The sequence below is a fragment of the Vipera ursinii genome (genome assembly GCF_947247035.1).
Source record: "Vipera ursinii genome assembly, chromosome: 6".
In the NCBI taxonomy this organism is placed as follows: domain Eukaryota; kingdom Metazoa; phylum Chordata; class Lepidosauria; order Squamata; family Viperidae; genus Vipera; species Vipera ursinii.
Window position 1 is genome coordinate 48,925,369 of NC_139515.1, and position 23,415 is coordinate 48,948,783.

A 23,415-nucleotide genomic window follows, 5' to 3' on the forward strand; every position below is an offset into this window, starting at 1 on the left:
CCCTTCCTCTTGTTGTTGTTTTCTGAAACAGAAAACCGGCAACCGCAAAGAAGGAAGAGAGAGAGAGGGAGGGTGGGAGGGAGGGAGAGGGAGAGAGAGAGAGAGAGAGAGAGAGAGAGAGAGAACCGCTTGTTTTCTTAGGAGGATCCCACGTGACCGAGGCTAAAGGGTCCCGGGACTTTGGCAAGTGCTGCCTGCTAAATGTCTTATCATTACACGCTAATGACACCCCCCCGACGCCCCCTCCCTCTTCTCTTAATTGCCTGGGCCTCTGGGAAGCTTCTATAAAAGTTCCTTAAAAGTTTGCCGGACCAGAAATTGCACACTGGGGGGGGGGGGCGGAGGGGGCTCCAGCAGCTGGAACACATCGGTAACGGTGCAAATCCGGAATTTTCGCCTTTTCACAGAGCTGCCTCTTGGCGAACTGCGACGGCGCAAGAAACTGAGAGCAGACGGGAGGCTGCAGGAGAAGCTTTGGGGTTGCAAACGGCTTGTCTTGGGGCTGAAGGACCGGGCAGCCCTGTCGCTTCCCCAAGACTCGGGAAGTGAGGTCCCCCCCCCCCCCGTCCTGCCTGCTCAGGCTCTGAAAGTCATTCTAGGGCCGAGCAAGTCGGAATGAAAAGTTCTCGGAAGTCCGCTTTGGCCGTGGTTCGCGCCACCCGCGAACTCTGGTTTAGTAAGCCAGCTTTGATTTTGCACAACAGCCTCTGTTCAATGAGAACTGCGAGCAGAGCTTCCAGGGCCTCGCTTCAGTTGCCCGCTATCCTTAACATTTCCTTTCGCTCCAGAAAGAACCAAAACGTATTCCCCCCCCCCCTGCTTAAATAGGTGCAGTAATAGAAAACTAAAAGCGACGTCTACTTCTATAACCTCTATATTAGTCGGGGTAATAGTTGTCTCTTTTTAATGGAAAGATACAGTTCATTTACTAATCAATAGTAATAGAAGGAAAAGAGAGAGACAAAAAAAAAACACACCATTGCGATTATTTGCTATGGATTAATCTTATATGGATAAACTTTGATTTCCTTTATTTTTAAAGGACCGAGGCTTGCTTTTTCTCCAGGCCGCCAACCAGCTTCTTCCTAAGAGTCCCTTTGACTGCAGAGTAGTACTGTATAGCCGGACCACAGGGAGGACTTTTCGGCTCCTCTTCGGGTCTCCTGGCTTTTTTTGCGGGGTGTGTGTGTCTGTGTGTGGGTGTAGAGGTGGGGAGACTCGCTGCGGCAACTCCACGTCGGGTTGCCCGCAGTGCGGCCTCGCCTCCTGGTTGCGCTTTTTTGTGTGTGTGTTTTTCTTGCCGCTGCTGTTGCTGTGATCTTTAAAGTGTTACTAATTGCACCTCCTGGATCCGCGCCTTGGAAAAAGGCAGCGGCCAATCCGCGCCAGAGGAGCTCAGGGCCCCTTGAGAGAGAAGGGGGGGCGCAAGGGACTCCCCCATGCAGGGGTCGTGACAGGGCTGGGCGGGCGGGCTGGCTAGGCTACCCAGCCGGGATATAAAGAGCCGGGAGACGCTCGGCCGGTTCCAGAGCGCCGATGCCTCGCAGCATCCTCACAGCCCAGCGGCGAGGATGGAAGAGGTGATGGACGGCTGTCCGTTTTCGCCTCCCTCGGCCGGCTTCTTCTACGGCAGCTCTCCCTACGCCCCTTCTTGCCCCGAGGAGGAGGAGGAGGAAGAGGATTTCGGCCAGACGGTGGCCCCCGCCTCCTTCCGAGACCCCCTGGCGGAGCCTCCCCGGAGCTCGGACGGCGAAGAACACGTCCGCGCCCCAACGGGCCACTCGCAAGCCGGCCCCTGCCTGCTCTGGGCTTGCAAAGCCTGCAAGAAGAAGGCGAGCCCGGGCGACCGGCGCAAGGCGGCCACTCTGCGGGAAAGGCGGCGGCTGAAGAAGGTCAACCAGGCTTTCGAGGCGCTCAAGCGCTGCACCTCGGCCAACGGCGCCGGCCAGCGGCTGCCCAAAGTGGAGATCCTGCGCAACGCCATCAGCTACATCGAGAGCCTGCAGGAGCTGTTGCGGGAGCAGGTCCAACACTTTTACGGGCTGCCCGCGCCCGGCTGCTCCGAGCCCCCCAGTCCCAACTCCAGCTGCTCCGATGGCCTGGTAAGGAAAGCCTGCCTCCCCCCCCCCGGGGAACGGACGGTCCTGATCCCGTCCCTCCGGCCCGAGAGCAGGCAAGGGCGGCCGGCAGGCTCGGAAGGGCTAACTGGGGCCGAGGGGGATCCGGGAGAACCCCGGGCTGCTCGTTGCAGCCTCCCCTCCTCCTGCTTCGTTGGTGTTTTTTTTTTAATAGTTGTGGTTATTTTCCGTATCAGCCCGGGACTCATTCTCAACCGCAGGGTTTTAGCGAAGCTTTCCGGGGATTGAGGCAGGATTTGAAATTCCCAAGATGCAGCGCAGGGCCATCGATAGGTCGATGCCTGAGCCCAGAGGCAGACTCTGCTGAATATGGAAGCAGTTGGGCATGTTTGGGGGTGCAAGGATGGGGATGGCTCCTACGGCGGCAGCTTCCCCCCCCCCCGGGAAGCCATCTGCTTTCCTGAGCCGAGTGGAAATCGGTGGTGCTCAGCTGCTTCTCTTTGGCTGGGCCACCACTTTGCTCATTTCACAGGGTATGTAAAACTTTAGTGGGTAGCAGATAATTCTGACTTGAGAGGGGGTACTTCCAGTAAAGTAGGAATAAGATTGTGCTGCTTGTGTGGTATGTCCGCAAAACTACAGTGATGGATCACTGTGAGTGTCTTAATGTGGATTTTTTTTTAAAAAAGATTCTGATATTTCCTTTCAACAATCCTCTGAAATGAATTGTTAGCTGCTCATCCATGTTCTGCAAATAGAAAGGGGAGACAAATTTCCAGAGGAGTCCGTTCGTTTGCTCTGTGGCTTAGCGTATTCCCATTAATTGCAACTCTATGCAGGACCACTTACACATAATATCTCTTTATGCTGCATGTAACTACTGCGGTGTAAGATTATTCACTCAAAATTTGTACTACAGAAAAACTTTGTTTTCATATTCTGCTTGCTGAATATATGATCCTTTAGGTAGCCTTCCTGGATACAAAAAAAAGAAAGAATGATTATGAAATTAACCTGTTATATATATTTTTAATAGATTGATTTGTGTGCTGGTGTTACAAGTGCATCTCCTGAACATTTATCTAATGCAGGGTTTCTCAACCTCAGCAATTTTAGGATGTGTAGACTCCAACTCCCAAGCTGGCTGAGGAATTTTGGGAGGTGGAGCCCACACATCTTAAAGTTCCTGGAACTGAGAAACACTATATATTTTGACTCATATTCCTGAGGAAGAGCTGTAAGGTTGCAGTGTAAAAAAAAAAGATGGTTAGCAAGGCAAGCTGTATCCTTTAAATTTCCTGCAAGCAATCTTATCAAATGGCAGTCTTCAAATGACTCTAGAAAATTCTTCTACTAATTTCTCTGGGAGTAAACTGCACTGCATCTCACTGCTTGCATCAATTTCCTGTAATTCTGCACCAGATTTCCCTGTTTTCCCTGGGGAGTTAATGGGAAGGGGACATTTAAGTGATCTAACCAGATCCATCTAGAGTCAGACCTCTTGGTTTAACATTCAGGGCTGGTGAGTAGAAATTTGTTTATTTAAATCACAGAGCTGTTCTGATTCAAAAATGTGCAGATAGTGATTCTACGAAAATTGAGGTTGCAACTGTAAGGCTATGGTGGGGATTTTACTTGGTGAGATTTATTCAGATAATCCATGGATATGATTGTATTGTTTGCTGAAGTTACAGATCCCTGAAGGCAAGAGTTTGACCCTGAGTCTGCTAAAGTGTTTGCTTTGAAGTTCATGACATCAACAGGTTTCCCTGTTTGAACTTGAGTGAAACACCAGTTGGGCTTCAGTTTAACTGCTAAGAAGCTGTCTGCTTCAGTTCTAAAGTGCCTCTGATGGGCCTTGCTCTTAACTGTTTCAAAACCCTTATTCAGAAAACTCATATATATATATATATATATATATATATATATATATATATATATATATATATATATATATATATATATATATACACACACACACACATATACATACGTATATATGTATATATATACACGTATATACGTGTATATGTATATATATATATATGTATATATGTGTATATGTATATATATACATATATACGTGTATATGTATGTATGTGTATATATGTGTGTGTGTGTGTGTGTGTGTTAAGTATTTTAGAATACCTTGCTAGGCCCCCAAACACAGGGCAAATCTTATTGCCTGTTTCAGCCTAACCCAAGGCCATCCACAGGCTGTAGTCACAACAGTGACAGCTCATATTTGTGTAAATTTTTTGGATATATATATATATATATATATATATATATATATATATATATATATATATATATGACTTTTGAGCAGTCCTAATAAAGAAATTTTCTTTACATGTGTTACACAGTTATATGCACATGTTGATGCATGTGTACATTATTATCTTTCAAAAAATGCAGAAATTACCTTAATAGGAATTTAACATGAGATTATTATAAATCCAACAATAGATTTAGGCCCGGCCCCAAATCAAGAAGATTCTAGCTAGATAATTTAATTTAAAGCAACAATATTATATAGAAAATACATGATACAAAATATGCATATAAGATCAGCATCTGACTGAACTATCATCTATATTTGTCTATCATTTATCATCTATCATGTATCATCTATCTGTCATCTTATCATCTATCATTTCCTTGCTAGCTAAATGCAACAGACTAAACAATGAAAAGACTTAGACATGTCTCAAAAAACACCCAGAAACATGCCCCTCCCAGATATGGTCTATATGCCACATTCTTTTCAGTCTTGCGTTTAAAGCTTAGCAAAAAATCATATTTTCCTGGAATGCTCCCATTCTTGCTCCAACTCCTGCCAATCTAGCAGTTTGAAAGCACACAAATGCAAGTAGATAAATAAGTACTACAGTGTGAATGAGGTTGGTTAGTTAGCTTGTTATGCAAAGGAGTTTTCATGACATGGCTAGGGCAGTTAGACCCTGGGAAGTGGGCACATAAATACTGTATATGGGCTCAGATTTCACTCAGTAGAGTTCCTAGCATCTAATCCATCTGAAGTGTAATCATTATATAATAGTAACAATGCTTATTTTGTTAGCATTGTTATTACTAATTTTATTAAAAACCACATAATTAGGAGATACCCCATGCAACCAATGAAGCTATTTTATATAATAGAATCATAGCTAATCTGTGCTAGGAAGCTGTACTCTTATTATGATAGCAAAAATCAGAAGCAAAGCATAAGATACTGAAATTGTGAAACCTATTATAAGATTTTAGTGATTCAAATGACACTAGTGTATATCAGAACCTCATCTGCCATATATAATTGAACTTAACCCAATGTTGTCTTTGGGCACAGACACAATATAGGGAAGGAAAAAAAAACCTGGACAATTTGCACTGTGTGGCCTGATTGTTATTCTGACTCCCAAGGCAGAAAATCCTGCAGATGCCCTTTTCTCTATTATTAAAAGAATATGTTAAGCAACTAACATCAAAAATCAGCTGCCTAAAATGATCACCTCAATTTTTAAATATTTTGACAAACCTCATCTGTTTTTTTTAAAAAAGTTTTACAGTACATTTTTTAAATAGAAAAAACTCCCTCCGTCCCCCTCCCCTCCCCCCTCCCCTCCCCTCCCCTCTCCCTGACTTCCCAGAGGAAGGGTATAAACTTACAAACTTAAGCTAAAATATGCTAACAACAAAAATAAAACATTAAATTCTATCGCACTTTAACTCTCCGTAAACATAACTATATTACTAACAAATAACAAATAACTAATAATACATCGTATAAAACCACTATTTATTCAAATGCTAAATGAAACTTTTTAGTTCCATATTTATTCTGAATATATTCGATCTATCTTCTCCATTCCACAATATATCTCTGTTGCGATTGGTCTTTCAAATATGCTGAAATCTTTGCCATTTCCGCCAAGTTAGAAACTTTCAAAGTCCACTCTTTTATAGTAGACAGTTCCTCCTTCTTCCAATATTGCGCTACTAAAAGTCTTGCTGCCGTAATTAAATTCAACATCAATTTAGTATCTATAACAGCAAAATCTGTAATAATACCCAACAAAAACAACTGCAGAGAAAACCTTATCTTTTTCTTAAATATCTTTTGCATGTTCCACCAAATTTTAATCCAAAAAGCTTTGACTTTTTTACAAGTCCACCATATGATAATACGTTGCATCCTCACAACTACACCTCCAACATTTGGGCTGGCCAAACCTCATCTGTTATGTGTAAAATAATCAAGAACAGAGTCTGTGAACTTGATATATTTTGAGCCCATTAGATGAAACAACTGCACAGCCAGAAAGCATCCTTCGTGATACTTCATTGGACTGCATTCAGCTCTGTACTTATAAGCACCCCAGATATTCCTGGCATCAGTCCAAGTTCATTGTTCTTTCCAGGTATCCTGGCAGGTGGAATCAAACTGATGTTGCCTTTAGTTGTATATAGAAAGTCCTGGCCTCACGGCTTGTTGTCTATTTCAGACTGAAGGCAGCAGCCCCCTGTGGTCCAGAAGGAACAGCACTTATAGCAAGAGTTACTGCTCTGATCTCCAGAATGGTAAGGTTCATAGATCTTCACTCTCCAAGGGCTGCATTATGACCATGAAAATGGAAATACTCAACCAGGTAGAATAATCCAGTAGTTGCTCTGGCAATGTCTAGCAGTACATGGTAGACTTTGAAGACAGAAACTCAGTTGCATTAGATTGGAATATTTGTTAGCTACTTTTCTCTTTAAAAGTGTCCAGAATTGAATACACAAACAGTATACAATAGTATGCAACTATTTTATGTAATTTCTGGGATCAAATCCCATAAACAAAAATGGAAGGAGCTGAGTATGCTTAGGCGGGAGAAGTTATACTTAAGAGACAGAATGATAGCAGTTTTGAAATGTTGGTTAGGTTTTTCTGCTTTCTAAAGCGTATCTTACAGAATTCCTAATCAGTTGCTGATTCTTCTGATTATTGTTCCTAGAACTGAAATACAAAGCTTTGGAGGATGTTAGAAAAATTGCTGCAGAGAACAGGCTGACCATTGGCTTCACATAAACAGAAAATTGTTTCCTAAACCCCAGTCAGATTTGCTCCAATATTCATTGGATCTTGTATGTCACCTCAATCACCGGAGTAATTCTAGGCAGTTGAAATGATCAGAAAGGGCATGTTTCCATGCATTAACAAAAGCTGGCAAATAGCTCGAAAGAGAGAAATAATGGATTCTCTTTTATTAATGGAGATGGCATATTTAAAGGAGCACGCATGACATCTGCAGAGGCTGGCTTAGACCGTCTGATGAAGTAGCATCAAACTCTGATTCGGTATCTCTTTACACTAAGTGCTGTTTTGTCTTTCCCTCAGTCTACCTCTCAGAAGCAAGCACTACCCTCTCCAGCCTGGACTGTTTATCCAGCATAGTGGATAGAATCTCTTCCTCGGATCAGGAGGGGCTCTCCCCGCAGGACACTGCTCCCCTTTCTCCTATTGCCAGCCCTGAATCCCAGTCAGCCTCTCCTGAGGCCCCTCATTCTGACCTCATCTATCATGTACTTTGAACTGCCTGAGATTTGACACCAGCTGGGCCAACAATTGGGTCCTTCGGAGAATTCTCAGCATCAGCAAGGAGATGCTCCATTCGAATATGAAGCTCTTGGAATTCTGGGGGAGCAAAAATATGCATACAAAGAAGAAAAAAAAGTCACTTTATTTGTCCTCTCTCCTCTTTTTAGAAAGCAAATGACATATTTAATCAAACTACTTTTTAAATACTATGTACTGTAATTATATGTTGACTTTTAAATTGTATGACATCATATCTTAATTGTCATAAATAATAGAAGCCAAATGTGTGGATGTAGATCCATGTTTTGAATTGCTATAAGAAAGTGTCAGATTAGTTAAATTATATTTCATAAAAGTACTTTTAATAAAAAATACATTAGCTACATGATATCTTGTTTTTATCTATCATATTATAACATGACAATATCTAAAAAAAATAACCACCCTACTCTACAACTAGCCAGGACAAAATCAACTCTACAAGTAGCTAGGACAAAGCAGTATGGTTCCAACGGCAGGTGTTTGGCTTAGGTCAGGGGTCGGCAACCTTGGCTCTTTTATGACTCGTGGACTTCAACTCCCAGAATTCCTGAGCCAGTATGGTTGGCTCAGGAATTCTGGGAGTTGAAGTCCATGAGTCATAAAAGAGCCAAGGTTGCCTACCCCTGGCTTAGGTCAATGTGTTATGGTATCTCTGTTTATTTTAATGTTTATTTTACCACTAGGGGAAGGGATTTAGAATGCTTGATTCAGGTTTATATGTTTTTTGGCTACTACTGCTTTAGATCTATAGTATTGACAAAGGCCTTTGGAAGGCATCTTACATTTCTGTTCCTCTCTTGTTCTCCTTCCACTTCCAGGGTCACTCAGCCAGTATTAAGTATTGAGATACTTTGGTGAGCCTCTGTCATTCTAAATATAGGAAATCAAAGGGGAAGGCAGTAAAGTTCTGGTTTTATTTTTATAGTTATGCTTTTGATAACAATAAAAAACTTTGCTGAATATTTTTATGTGAATTTCTATTCAAGGTTCGTAAAATGATCCTTGGCATTGGATTTGAATAAGTAATTCTTTAATGTGACATTTCCATTCTTTACATTCAGAAGACTCATAGCCTAATGTTTCAAAAAACTTTTGATCTCTATGTAGCTCAATGCCTGAAGTATGCTTTTATGTTTTGTGATGGATAGCTGTTCTTCAGAAGCCAGCTGAGTTAACCTATGCCAAAAACTGGACATTATACATACAAACACACATAAACTAAGTTGCTCTTAGTTGTTCTAAGTTATATTGAACTGTTGATTCTGTGGAACACAATAATGATGTTAACTTAGTATTATTTTAATTAAAGCTAGTGTTTGATAGAAGAAAAAGTAATTTGTATTTCAGTAATTATAATTATATGTCTTCTCATTCAAAACTCAAACCACGAGTTTTCTCAAACTCATTACCATTCAAGATGCCAAGTTTAAGAGACTCTAGCTAGAGTAAGTTCTTTTGGTCAGCTCCTGCACAATTTTTCTTGACTAAGAGAAGCTAACTGGATTTCCTAAGTTACTCTTGGCAACTTGTCATTTGTAAGCAGTGTTAGGAAACTCAGATAACTTCTCTTAGTCAACAAAATTTTTGCAGGATCTGCCCCAAAGAACTTACTCTATCTAGAGTCTCTAAAACCTGGCATCTTTAAGAAGTGTAGACCAATTTTCAGGATGGCTGGCTGGGGAATTCTGGGGATTGAAGTTCACATATCTGAAAGTTGCCAAGTTTGAGAAACACTGCTCTAGTCTCCAATATATCCACTGTGGTTTTATTTTACCTACTATGCTGTGAATGCAGATATATTAATGGACTTATGAGCTAGTTCCCCAACATAATGTATTATCCCCTTTTTAATTTTTCTTCCTACCATTCAGTTAACCTGGGTTATAAAATAATATATACAGTATTTTCCTTCAATCACCTCATCATAAAGCATTCAACTATTTAAAAGGACATTCCCAATTTGTATGGATTTCTTATGTTTATCCTTATCAATTATTTGAAATACAGTACATGAAACAATGTCACCAGAATGCAGGTTGTGGAATTTGAGATTTAACTTACAGGAATGCAGGCATGAAACTGAAATGAGGGAAAAAAACTTGCTAATATTAAGAGCAGTTTAATATACAAAGGATTAGAGAAAAGATAGTCTCTCGCTATTCAGACTGCACAGCTACCTACTGTGTCGTTTTAATTTGGATTGCTACACTGAGTAGGACATAGTGATGCAAATAATCTCTTCTGGTGTTATGATTCTAAGGCAGTGGCATGTTGAAACTGCCACCAGTTTCCACCAGATCTGTGAAAGGGCCTCTTTGATGAAAGATGAATGCAAATGATTAAGCATTGCAAGAAAGGCATATACAAGCTTGGGATTCATCTACTCTAACCTTGAACAATCAGAAAAATTGTAAGTAGCATTCTAGCTGGATTCTTTCAAAGCCTGATATGTGCACATTTGGCAATGTAGGAATTGTTTGCGTATTTCTTAGAACAGTTATAAAAAAGTGTTTAACATTTGAAATTTGAGACTATGACGACAGTATTTTAATGAGTAGTTTTAGCTTAACTGTGTGACCAAAGCTTGCACCTGGAGATTCTAAAGCAAAGCAAAACACAAACATGTGAACAAATATTGGACAACTCACATTGATGGTGAATTAACTTAAATTATTAATAACAACTTGGTATGAAAGACATTCATTAGAATAAACTATAAAGCAAAATTAATTTTCAATTTGTTCTTGGTTTTTTTTCCAAGTTGTAGAAGCAGTTGTATTTCACAAAACTGCATGCAGCTCTGAAAACATTTTTAATAACCTCCCATTATCTTGTTTAGGTATCAAAATGCGTGTTTGGTGTAATCATGACCCTAAAACATCACCGAAATGAACATAGTAACATTTCAAAAATAAATTTTAAAAGCCCCAAACATTTAAGTTGTTTATAAATATTGTTATCTTAATATATAGATTCAAGAGCTTCATATTATAATGGTGGCAAAGGTATGGAGACAGAGAATGCCTTAGAGAATCAACTCTTCAAACATATCCTGGCAGGAAGAGACAAAACTAATTTGGTGTTAAAGCCTCGATAATGAAGCAGTAGTGCAGAAAATGACTACAGACTCGTGAAGTATGATCTATGTTAAAACTGTAGCCAAAGCACATATTTAATACTTTTACAAATATTTATATACTCCTCCACTGTATCCCAAGGACCTTGTATGATTTACAAAAAATTCTGAACAGCAACAATAAAATTCAGTCTAACAATGAGAACTTAAAAACTAGCAATATAGACAATATCACACAAAGGCTTGGATAGCAAGATAACAAACCCATGTTTGTTGTTTTGTTTCCTCTTTGGTTTAACATTGTCTGATTAAGTGTGCTGCATAACTCTGAAGCTTGTTCAATATTTATGTCATTTTGGTTTGTGCTAATAATATATTGCTCCAACAGGATTTTACTGGTTCACTTAGAAGTTACATGATACACTAGGTTAAAAGTTCATTAAAAGTCTTCATGTAAACCCAGCCATTTTCTCGATATGGTAAATAGCTAGCAATGTTTAAGACTGCAGATCCCTGTTTTGAAACACCTGGAGAATATTACACTGAAGACTAACATATTTATAGAATGAAATAAATACAGAAAAGAAGTTATCAATTTTAAGGCAAAGCTGGAATTTTTGGCAGATAGTTGTGTCTACCTTTTTAAAAATGATTTCAATCATTAAATTTATACAAGAGGACATCTGCTGGAAAAACCTGGTATTACAGTTCATTGCCAAGGAAATGGCAAAAATAAATGAAGAACCTATGTATCTTTGGGTTAATAAGCATTAACCCAGCCTGAGACACATTCTAAATTTTCATTTCTACAATTTCAAAGAGAAACAGAAATGCATAAATTGAATTCTGAAGGTCACAATTTAAGTTTTACTAATAAAATGCTGTGTTCCAATTTCCCCCAAGTTTTTCTCCTTTTGTAAAAAAAAAAGGCTGTTGTTTTCTATATTTTCAAATCTCTCAACAATTTTGGGATTTTATGCCCATTTGATTTGTTGTTTTCTTTCCAGCACTCTGAAACCCTGCCTGTCAGAGGCATTGTCAAAGAGATGATCAAAAAAGTCAAGATGGCATATGCCATTGGTCCCCAACCCTCAGTCCGTGGACTGGTATCGGGCTGTAGCATGCCAGCAACTGGGCCACACAAACAAACAAAGCCCCATCCGTGGATACAGGCAGCACACAAAACCACGTATCCTCTGGTCAGCGGAAAAACCTCTCCCCATGGAACTAGTCCCTGGTGCCCAAAAGGTTGGGGAACTCTGGCATATGCCACACATTTTAAAATAGAGCTTCTGTGTATTGTATATTGTATATAGTATAGTGGCTACCATACTGACTTTTTTGAATTCTGCCCTCTGGTGCCTGTTCTTGCTACTCATCTTCCCTGATTTAAACAAACAAACAAACAAATAAATTTATATGCCACCCATCTCACTGTTAAAGTGACTCTCAGCAACTTACCAATGATAAAAAGGCAATATAAAAACAGTTAAGATTAATAAGGATTAAATAGAAATTAAAAACCAAAAAATCCTTTTGCTTTTAAAGGGAGCCAGGAAGGCTGTAACTCAGCAGAGTTGACTGAGACAAAATGAAGGACACAATAGCCACATACACCTATCTATCGTCACGTAAATAAATTTCATTTATGAATTGTATTCTACTTTTTTTTTAAAAAAAAGAAGCATGGAACTAAGAACTCTAAAATGAAACAAATAAGGAATTGTTAGTATATCTCTATAATCTAAAAAGCAACAACTGCCATGTAGATAAAAATTCAATATTATTTTAATGTATTAATTGTATACACAAATGCGGATGAGCAGGGTTACCATGAAGAGGCAAGAGAATTTTCCAATGACCAAATATGGCTTCTTTCTAAATTATAGCTGAATGGGTGGAAGGACTAACCTGTTGTTTACTTTTAAAGGAACAACTTATCTTTATCTCTTCTGGCACACATCTGCATCCTTAAAGGTCTATTGCTTCCAAATGAAATTCTATCACACATGTCTCCCTCATTTTGAATCCTTTCCAACATGGTTGCAAGGTGATTTGCTAATGTAGACAATCCAGACATTTTGCTGTCAGAAGTTCCCAAACTGGGGCAAATGTTCACATTTTGTTCTTGTTTTTTTAATCCCATTTATATCCCGCCCTTCTCCGAAGACTCAGGGTGGCTTACAATCTAAGCACAAATCAATGTACTTAGCAATAGCCTTCATTCTATGTATATGCCTGCTTATTAGGGCTTTCACGCCCCCCCCCCCCCAGCGGCATTATTACAAAGTCAGCTTATTGCCCCCAAAAATCTGGGTCCTCATTTTACCTACCTTGGAAGGATGGAAGGCTGAGTCAACCTTGAGCCTGGTGGGATGCAAACCTGCACTAATTGCAGGCAGCTGATGTTACGTAAGGAGGCATTAGCCCACTGCTCCACCAAGGCTCTTTGTAAATGTATTATATAACTTTAATGTTTCCCTTATACACCCTATTCCCCAATGATTAAGTATGATATTCATGACTTGGAAAAAATGAAATATGTAGCTGCATAGCCTTTGATCTTTTATTTGTAATGGGTGTTGAATATTGTTTTATCAGGATACTTTATACTTTATATCAAGCATGTTATTGTCTTACTTTTTAAATGTATTTTTGAGTTTATTTGAATTCCAAATGCCAAAGGAATAATCAGAATATAGAATAGTGAGGAAAGATGGTGAATACTACATTTATCTGATTTTTATTACATTTACCTCACATTTATCTGATCTTGTGGCAATACATTTTCTGATATTGCTCCATTACTTAGATGCTCTCTGCTATGTCAATTAATTGTTATTCCATTTCTGTTAATTTAATGTCTATAGATTCAGTTTCTTTGCTCCAAGACTGGATGTTTTTTGTTAGATTATTTAGATCCAGTGCAAGATTTATTATTTGAATACACTAAGATTTCTTGCTTTCAACATAGGTTGTATTTCTTTCATTACTCTTTCTAAGGGCTATTGTTACTGCAAATCATAGACAACAGTGGCCACATTTTCCATCAGTTTGAAAGATTCAGCAAGTAGATTCTTTTATACACTTTTAAAACTTCTGATATATCTTTACTTGACAATTAAATTTGAAGGCAATTTATAGTCATGATCAGCTAAAATTATAAATAAATTCAAGAGAAATCATAGTTTTAAAATAGTCTTCTATTCAGCTTTATAGCTGTTATAATGAGGGTATTTTATAATTGTAATTCACATGCTGCTGAAACCAGATTTCAATGGGTTTATACCATAATGTGTGTATGTTAAAATCCCCAAAATTGACCATAACTTCATAATGAATTTTGAAAAATAAGTATTTGGATATCGAAGTGACTTCCCTGTTGATTCCATTTCCTTGTCAGATAATTGACTTTCCCCATGTCCTCTTGTACCCTACTCTCCACCCTTCCAGCTTTTATATTTTTGACCTAGCAAGGTAAGCATACTTCCAGACAAATCTCTGGGCTGCAGTCAACCAACCAATTTCCTTTGAAAAACACTTCTTGGCATAAAAATGGTGCTAAAGGATGTCAAATGCACATTTGTTAATAAAAAGAATTGAAATATGTTATTGAAAAGTATAGAGGAGCAGGTTGGGAATAGGGAAGAATTATATTAGAATGGGTACCATGATTTAGACAGACAGTTGGATTAATCCAACCGTTAATATATTAGTTAACCATAGTTAAGATCTCATCATTTTTCAAAAGGAGAAAAGTAATTGACAATTAGTTTCAATAGGTTCCTGAGCATTATTAAGATTTCTAGATGAGTAGAGGAAGTCTTTGATTTACAACCATTTGCTTAGTGACTGTTCACAGCTACAGTGCTACTGAAAAAAGTGACTTATGACAGTTTTTCACACGACCACTGCGGTATCCCCATGGTCAACTGATCTAAATTCAGATGCTTGGCAATGGATTCCTATTTATGATGGTTGCCATATCCCAGGGTCATGTGATCACATTTTGTGACCTTCTGACAAGTAAAGTAAATGGGGAAACTGAGGTTCACTTAACAACCCTGTTACTAACTTAACAACTACAGTGATTCATTTAAGAAAGATTATAAAATGGGGCAAAACTGTCTTGCTTAGCAACAGAAATTTTGGGCTCGACTGTGGTCATAAATCAAAGACTACGTGTACTCACTTAGACCAGGCCTGCACAATATACAGCCAATGGGTTGCCTGTGATCTTTCAAGCAGCCTTGTGCAGCCTTTTTTTTTAAAGGTCAATATATTCATTGCCAATTCTCGGTTAGCCACCAAATAATCAATTGCCACTCCAAATATTTCTTTGCAGCTTGCAATTAATTTTAATTTATTTATTTGGCCCTTTCATCTCGTCAGTTATGCAAAGCTCCACTAGACCAGGGGTCGGCAACCTGAAAAATGAAAAGAGCCACTGGGAACCAGTTCCATCACACACACAAAAAAGTGGGAGCCGCGTGCGTGCGTCCATGCATGTGCATGCGCAAAAAAGTTTTGCGCATGCGCAAAATGTTTTTTGTGCATGCACGGATGCGCACGGTTGCCATATTTTTCATGTATGATGGAACCGGTTGTGCGACGGCAATGGCCCGTTTGCAGATCTACCGCCTTCAGAGGAAGGCGACAGCTCTGCAAACGGGCTGCAGCAGCTTTCCCAACAAGCGGCGCCACTGCCCATTCCGAGAGGTGCACACGCACCTCTCGGAACGGGCAGCGGTGCTGCTTGTTGGGAAAGCTGCCACGGCCCGTTTGCAGAGCTGCCGCCTTCGGCAGCCTGCAAACGGGCCGCGGCAGCTTTCCCAACGAGCAGCGCCACTGCCTGTTCGGGCGGAGGTGCGCACGCACCTCTCCAAACGGGCGGTGACACTCTCCATTTGGAGAGGTGCGCGCACACCACTGCCCGTTCGAAGAGGTGCACGCGCACTGGGCGGCTGGGAGCCGCAGGAGACGGCTCAAAGAGCCGCATGCGGCTCCGGAGCCACGGATTGCCGACCCGTGCACTAGACCATTAGTTCTTACTGATTTTAAACATCCTGGGGAGGTGGTTGCTTTTTGACTCTTTAAATATTTGTCACATGTTGAACTGTCACTTAAAAAATCTTTATAGGTGGAAGATGGAACCAAAGAGAATCCTTCTTAATTTTACTCAGCAAATATATATATGAGAAAGTATAACTAATTGCAAAAATATGCTTCCAAGATTTTTGGCAGACATGAGATAAATGTTGACATTCATGAATACAGATAGTCTTCTCTTGCTTATTAGAGAGGTTAGCAAGCAGAAAACAGTGTTTAGATCAAACAGCTACTCTAATTGCTTAAAAAAGGAAGTTGCTCAGGAAAGTTTGGAAACTGAACCATCCTAGGTTAATTCCTAAATTGCCAATTGAATCAGAGCTGGCAGGCTCAGTGTAATTCCTGCATGTATCAAACCATGCTTGTATTCAAACAGCTCTTCTTAATTTTGTAGTGAGCTATTTGTGGATCAAATACAAGTATACCATAAATGCAGAAATATGCAAAACTGAAGCTGTGTAATCAGATCTGTCCTGGCAACTAAGTGATGTACCAACATTTCAAGGAATTCTGCATCAACTATTTAATATCTTGGAGACAGTTGTTGTCTAATCTGTGTGGAAATGAAGCAGTGAAGTAGCCAGTAGATTGTCTGGTGACAATCTAGACCTTTCTGATCCCCATCTACCACCTGGCGAACAGATGTCTTTGTAAAGGTAAATGTTTAAAGATGTGAGATACAACAACAGAAAAATAATATTTAGTGAAGCATTGGGAAATTTAACATATTACATGTTTCTCATATAAGTTGGAAACAGAAGACAAGAACACCGTCCTTGAATTGGGTCTACCTGTTTTTGGAACATATCAGAGAATTTATTGTTAACATTTTGTTAGGATTGGGGTTAATATATATGTGAAATTTGGTACTACCATGTTTCCCTGAAAATAAGCCCCACCCCGAAAAAAAGACCTACCCTGATTTTGGGGGGGTGGGCCTAATATAAGCCCTATGCCCCAAAAGAAGTGACCCCCACCCACTCCATCCCACCTCACTGCTGCAATGGGGCTGGAGGCCTTGTGGCACATCGCGTCGCTGCTGGCACAACGAGGCAAGATAGGTGGGGGAGGAGATGGAGCTGCCCCACACGCCCCATACCCGCTTCCTTCAGGCTCCCCCCCCGCCAGGCCATTTCTTGCTTGGTGACCTTCCCTTTCACTCCCCGCCTAAGCTGGAGTGCCATGCTAGATTGGATAGGCCCAGTCCCCCTCCACCATTTTGGAGCCAGGGGGGAGTGATGGCGAAAGGCTCCGCTGCTGCTGTGTGCTGCTGGAGGGGCTTTCTTCATGCTTTGCCTCACAGATCATCTGCCTGGCGGAAGCCACCTCCTTCTCTTCCACCAATTGTCCTGTGGCTTGTGATGTGACTGGGCAGTGCAAGCCTTCCCTGCTGCTTCCCTCTGCCAGCCTTCCATCTATGCCACTGGAGAGAATGGAGAATGGGGATTGGAGCAGCTCTGTGCAGTGATGCAGAGCAGAGGAGATCACTTGCTTGCCGCTCTGCATCGCCCTGCATCTCTCTTCTCTGTTCTGGAAATGGCAGCCCTGTTTCCTGCTGCTTCTCCTCCCGGCACTGCTGTAGAGTTTGGTGCACCACCACCCAGCTCCTCTCTCTTCCCGAAAGCAAAAAAAAATTCTTCACTGACCTGCTTTCCAGCTCTGGTACATTTCTCTCCTTCTGCAGGGAAATGGAGTTTGTGGAACTAAAAAAAGTTCACTACACACACACACACACACACACACACACACACAAAAAAAGATCTTGCGATAGGTTGGAAGGTCTGACTGAACTTTTTTTAATCCCACAAACTAATTAATGGTGTAATAAAGATTATTATTCCTTGAAGAATAACAGTCATCCAAAGGAAGCTTTTTCACTGGACTGTATAAACAATTGTAAATAAAAACAACCAATTTTAAGAACAAAGGAATAATATACTTACCACTAGCTTTTGGTGGCAATGGCCCTTTGGAACTCGGCCGAAAGAGGGGGAAGAGTGAAGCTGAAGACACTTTTGTGAAGGTTACTGCCAGCTTTTTTCACAGTGCACTTGGGGGGTGATGGCTATGTGGAAATCTGGTGATTGTTTTAACCATGACTAACTTAAACTCTATTACCTTGATCTGACTTAGTTTAAGTTTGAGCAGCTATGAATCCAAGTATGGTCTTTCATATTCTCTCTGATCTAGCGATATTCAGTATATGTTATTAGTATCTATGTGAATGATGTTTTTGCTTTTTGTTGTTTTAATTAAGAAAAATGAATTCAAAGTTCACACTGAACTTGCTATAAATTGTCATTATGAGTATTTGGACAAGGAAAAAAAATCTAAAGAGCTAAAAGTATGGAAATTAAATGAAGATGTTTTCAGTATTTATGGGTAATATGTTATTCCAGAGTTGAGGTCCAAGTCCAAAGATGTGGAAAGAGGAGGCATAATCAGAATAAATATATTTTTCTTTCCTATTTCAAACGTTGATGTATCTGAAAATGGGAATACACAATCAACAATATGATGTAATGTTCTCTTTGTATGCAAGTGACTTTAGTTACCTAATTTCTTTCAGTGCTTCATAGAAAATCTATTTTTTCCCTTTCTCTTCAGTGTTTCATAGTTTAATGTTCTGAAGATTTCATACCCAAATTTGATCTGAAAAAGAGGGAACTCAGAATTTCTTTCAAATACTCTCAGAAGGAAAATGTGCCATGCTTGGATCTTTTTGCATGGTATAAGCTCATTATTCAAGAGCAATTGAAACAGGAGAAGAGTATTCTCTGTAAATAATTTATTAAATCTTAAGGTTCAAAAATGTTGATATTCACTATTTAGACAACAGGGACAATATTTACATACTTTCTTTTTTTACAATAGCATTTATCTAATTGGTTTTTCTGGTGGAGTTTGAAACTGAAATACAGTGTTTTTGTTATATAAGAGGGGTTTTTTATTCAGAGTAGAAGTTATATAGTTCTAACGTAATTCATATGAAAAATGAAATTAGTTTATGTTTTCTCTCTCTCCGAATACATCTATGTATGCATGTATATATATGATGCATATGTGTGCATGTGTGTATAATACACACACACACACACACACACAGAGAGAGAGAGACAGAGAGAGAGAGAGAGAGAGAGAGAGAGAGAGAGAGAGAGAGAGAGAGTGGGTTGATGAAACTGAACTTTAATGTTCTTCCATCCTGACCAAAAAGCTACCATAGAAGCCAATTTGGCATATTTTTCTAGACTATAGTTTGTTTTAAATATGATATGCTATAATGATTTGATTCAGACAACAGAAAATAATATCATAGGCTTCACAAATCAGGTTGCCATTCTTTAATCAGAGAAGCCACAGTGTATGAATTCAACCCAAGATTGAATTGGCTAAGTTGAAGAGAGAGAGAAAAAATGAACCAGGATAGAAACCTCTTCTGAGAATGAAACTATATTCCAGTCACCTCGTTTCCCCAACCCACTATGTAACATTTAAAAGAAGAAGTTGGTAATACAAGGGCAGTGCTAAAGACGAAAATGGGGAAATTTGCTTTCAACAGTCGCATCACATACACCTACAATTTGACCAATCAAGCATAGTTCTGTTATGTATGGGGATGATTGAACACAAGCAGTGGCTCACTGACACCACCAGGTGGCGCTGTACTGTGAGAGGATTGGCTGGCTAGCACTCGGCAGGAAAACCAGATAAAGGGATTGGCCGTGAGCATTCCTGGCCAGGTATATAAGGGGCACAGGTAACCCCTATTGTTCTGTTCGGTACTTCCACTAATAAAGAGCTGCCATGCTGAACCCTTTGTCCAGCGTATTGCCATGCGGTCGAGAACCAACTACACAATAGTGGCGATGAGGATGGGATCCTGTTTCTCCTGAGGAGCTGAAGTCACTAAGGATCGGAGGAAAGAAGCATCTTTTCCTGATCCACCTACGGCCAGTTAAGCAAGCGCTTGCGGTCAAAATGGAGGAACAGGACACACCATGGCAAAATTCGGACAGGTTCCGCCGTTCAACACCCGTCGCCCTGAGAGATGGACTTCTCACCTCAGCCAGGTAGAAGCATTCCTATTGGGGTGACCCCAATAGTCACCCCACTTAAAGCTAACGGGGAGGTTAGAATTTGTGCGGATTATAAGGCCATGGTGAACTGGGCCCTGAATCCGCACGCTTACCCGGTTCCGACGGTAAGACACATCCTCTCCTCGCTCCAGGGTGATGCCATCTTTGCCAAGCTTGATCTGGCGCAAGTGTATCAGCAACTCCTGGTTACCAGGGAAACGGCAGATGCTCAGACAATTGTTACACACAGAGGGGCTTTCAGAGTTAACCGTTTACAGTTCGGTGTCTCTGTAGCTCCTGGAATATTTCAGGAGGTGATGGAGAGGACTCTGGGCATACCTGGAGTATGCCCCTACTTTGATGATGTCCTTATCGCTGGAGATTCTGAAGAGGTCCTGGCTGACAGGCTGCAGGCTGTTTTAAGCAGATTCTGCTCTGCAGGGTTAAAACTAAAAAAGGATAAATGCAGCATTGGAGTGACATCCACTGAATTCCTGAGGTTTAGAATTGATGCCAAGGGAATTCACCCTACTGATTCTAAGGTAAGAGCATTTAAGATGGCTCCAACCCCTAAAAACAAAGCAGAATTGCAAACTTTCCTGGGGTTACTAAATTTTTATCATGCTTTCTTGCCCCACAAAGTAGCAATTGCTGAGCCTTTACACAGGCTCTTAGATAAAAAAATTCCTTGGAATTGGACCAAGGTCCACGAGCATAGTTTCCAGAATCTAAAAGACCTATTGTCCTGTAATTCAACTGTCACACACTTTATAGAAAACAAACCCATTTGCATCGCTTGTGATGCATCCCCCTATGGGGTGGGTGCTGTCCTAAGTCACATGGAGGACAATGGGGAGCAGAGATCCATTGCTTATTACTCCCGAACACTGTCAAGGGCAGAGAGGAACTACGCCCAAATAGATAAGGAGGCCCTGGCAATAGTGTTGGGAGTCAAAAAATGTCATGACTATTTATATGGCAGGGAATTCACTATTTTCACGGACCATAAGCCTCTGCTGGGGTTGTTCACGACTGACAGACAAACCCCACAAATTCTATCACCCAGGATGCTGAGGTGGTCTATATTCCTATCTGCATACATGTGTAAACTGGTACACAAACCAGGTAACGACATGGGCCATGCGGATGGGTTATGCAGGTTACCAGTAGCCTCTGCAGAACCGGATCCGGCACCTGCTGAACAGATAATGGCCATCCAGGATCTACCTGAATGCCCGCTCCACGCTAAGGACATCGCTGCTGGTACCTCAGCTGACAAGGTCATGAGCAGGGTACAGGCATGGGTAGCCTCAGGGTGGCAAGAAAAGAGTCCAGGCCCAGAATTTAAGGCATTCTTCATGAGGAGACATGAGCTGTCTTCTCATAAGGGATGCCTATTGTGGGGTAGCAGGGTCATCATTCCTGAGAAACTTCGGAATAGGGTCTTACAGTCACTGCATGAGGGACACCCTGGTATAGTCAGGATGAAAGCATTAGCCAGGAGTTACTTGTGGTGGCCGGGCCTGGACAAGGCTATAGAGGAACAGGTCGCGGGATGTTACATGTGCCAAAGGTCAAGGCCAGAGCAGCCGCACGCACCGGTACACAAGTGGGAGGAGACACACAAACCGTGGTCTAGAGTCCACATTGATTATGCTGGCCCTTTCCAAGGCCAAATTTTCTTAGTAGTAGTTGACAGCTACTCCAAATGGCTTGAGGTCATACCAGTTACTAGCATGACCACAGCCAAGACAGTCCAGGTGCTCAGGGGACTCTTTGCTACGCATGGCCTGCCTGATGTGATAGTCTCGGATAATGGTCCACAATTCACATCTGCTGATTTCCAGGGTTTCATGAGGGCCAACTTGATTAGACACGTCACCTCCATGCCCTTCCACCCATCATCCAATGGGCAATCAGAATGTATGGTGAGGACGACCAAGGATGCATTGAGACGCATCATCAGTGGAGACTGGCACCAAAGGCTGGCCCAATTCCTTCTTGCTCAACACACTACACCATGTAGGACCACTGGCAAGAGCCCTGCAGAGCTGCGTTGAGGCATACGGCTCATCACCAAGTTGGACAGACTCCACCCTGACAGAGTGGCCGCAGGCCACCAGGGAACTACACACCGGCAATCTGGTTTGGGTCAGAAACTATGGGCCTGGACATGTATGGATTCAGGGGGTGGTGATTGACAGAACGGGGCCCTTGTCTTACATTGTAGAGGTGGAGGGGGGCCATCAGGTCAGACGTCATATAGACCAGATCAGGAAGCGGGTCCCTGAAAAGTCACAGGCCGACCGGCCCACCGAACCAGAAACAATGGGTTCCGGGATGGAGGAGGATCTCATGGACAATGAACTGATTTCAGAGAGTTTGGGCAGGGCTGAACAACAACAGGAACATCAGGCGCTATCCCACCATGACAATGCGGTTATGACGCGGCTATCCAGGATGGGGAGCATCCAGGGCTCATAGGCCACCTGCCTATTTGGAGGACTATGTAAGGTCGTAAGGGAGGACTCAACGTGATCAATCATCACCAGTGAAACAGATGTTAGAGAAAAATTGTTTATTGTTTGTTATTATGGGGGAAGGGGTGTTATGTATGGGGATGATTGAACACAAGCAGCGGCTCACTGACACCACCAGGTGGCGCTGTACTGTGACAGGATTGGCTGGCTAGCGCTCGGCAGGAAAACCAGATAAAGGGATTGGCCGTGAGCGTACCTGGCCAGGTATATAAGGGGCACAGGTAACCCCTATTGTTCTGTTCGGTACTTCCACTAATAAAGACCTGCCATGCTGAACCCTTTGTCCGGCGTATTGCCATGCGGTCGAGAACCCACTACACAATAGTTCAAAAGTTAAATATTTCATGAGGTACAACACAGTTAATAAATAAATCAAAAATACAACTTTATACATTTAAGGCTGGGAAATATAGCTTCATTTTTCAAACACCATTGAAATAATATATAATTCAATACAATTATGTGTTTTGTGTTAGATTTTCATAAAGCTAATACATCTTATTAGTAATAGGATTGTATATTTGGATTTCAATATACATTTTACAGCTTATGTACAAAAATGGGTGAATGAACTTTGACTGTCTTTCTTCATATAAAGGGACAGGAAATCCCAATCTTAAGATTTCAAAATTAGTTTACCATAACTTCAATTAATTCTGGCATTTTATATTTATGAAGATCCCAGCATCAACTTTTAGAAATTATCTTTCCACAGGACATTTAATGCTTTTGAAATAATAGGTATATATTTTGATTTTTTTTTTAAAAAAAACTATTAAAATTCTACACATAAACATAAACAACACAATAAACATACAACCTGTAAACCTGTAAATATAAAACTAAACTTCTAACTTAAAAAACAGCTCATTTATGCCCTTCACTTTCTTCATGGATCCATTAACCACTT

General features: G+C 40.9%; 1 protein-coding gene across 1 annotated transcript; it reads left to right on the forward strand.

Annotated features, from left to right (window-relative positions):
- The first annotated feature begins 1,513 nt into the window (after positions 1-1,513).
- MYF5 (myogenic factor 5) lies at positions 1,514-7,982 on the forward strand. Its single transcript, XM_083365184.1, has 3 exons — positions 1,514-2,102; positions 6,584-6,659; positions 7,462-7,982. The coding sequence occupies exons 1-3, from the start codon at positions 1,572-1,574 to the stop codon at positions 7,653-7,655; spliced, it is 801 nt and encodes a 266-aa protein (XP_083221310.1). The 5' UTR covers positions 1,514-1,571; the 3' UTR covers positions 7,656-7,982.
- Positions 7,983-23,415: the final 15,433 nt, after the last annotated feature.

Coding starts and splice junctions, on each gene's coding strand:
- MYF5 (XM_083365184.1), top strand. CDS start 1,572: ATGGAAGAGGTGATGGACGGCTGTCCGTTTTCGCCTCCCTCGGCCGGC. Junction 2,103..6,583: donor CCAGCTGCTCCGATGGCCTG/GTAAGGAAAGCC, acceptor TGTCTATTTCAG/ACTGAAGGCAGCAGCCCCCT. Junction 6,660..7,461: donor CTGCTCTGATCTCCAGAATG/GTAAGGTTCATA, acceptor TCTTTCCCTCAG/TCTACCTCTCAGAAGCAAGC.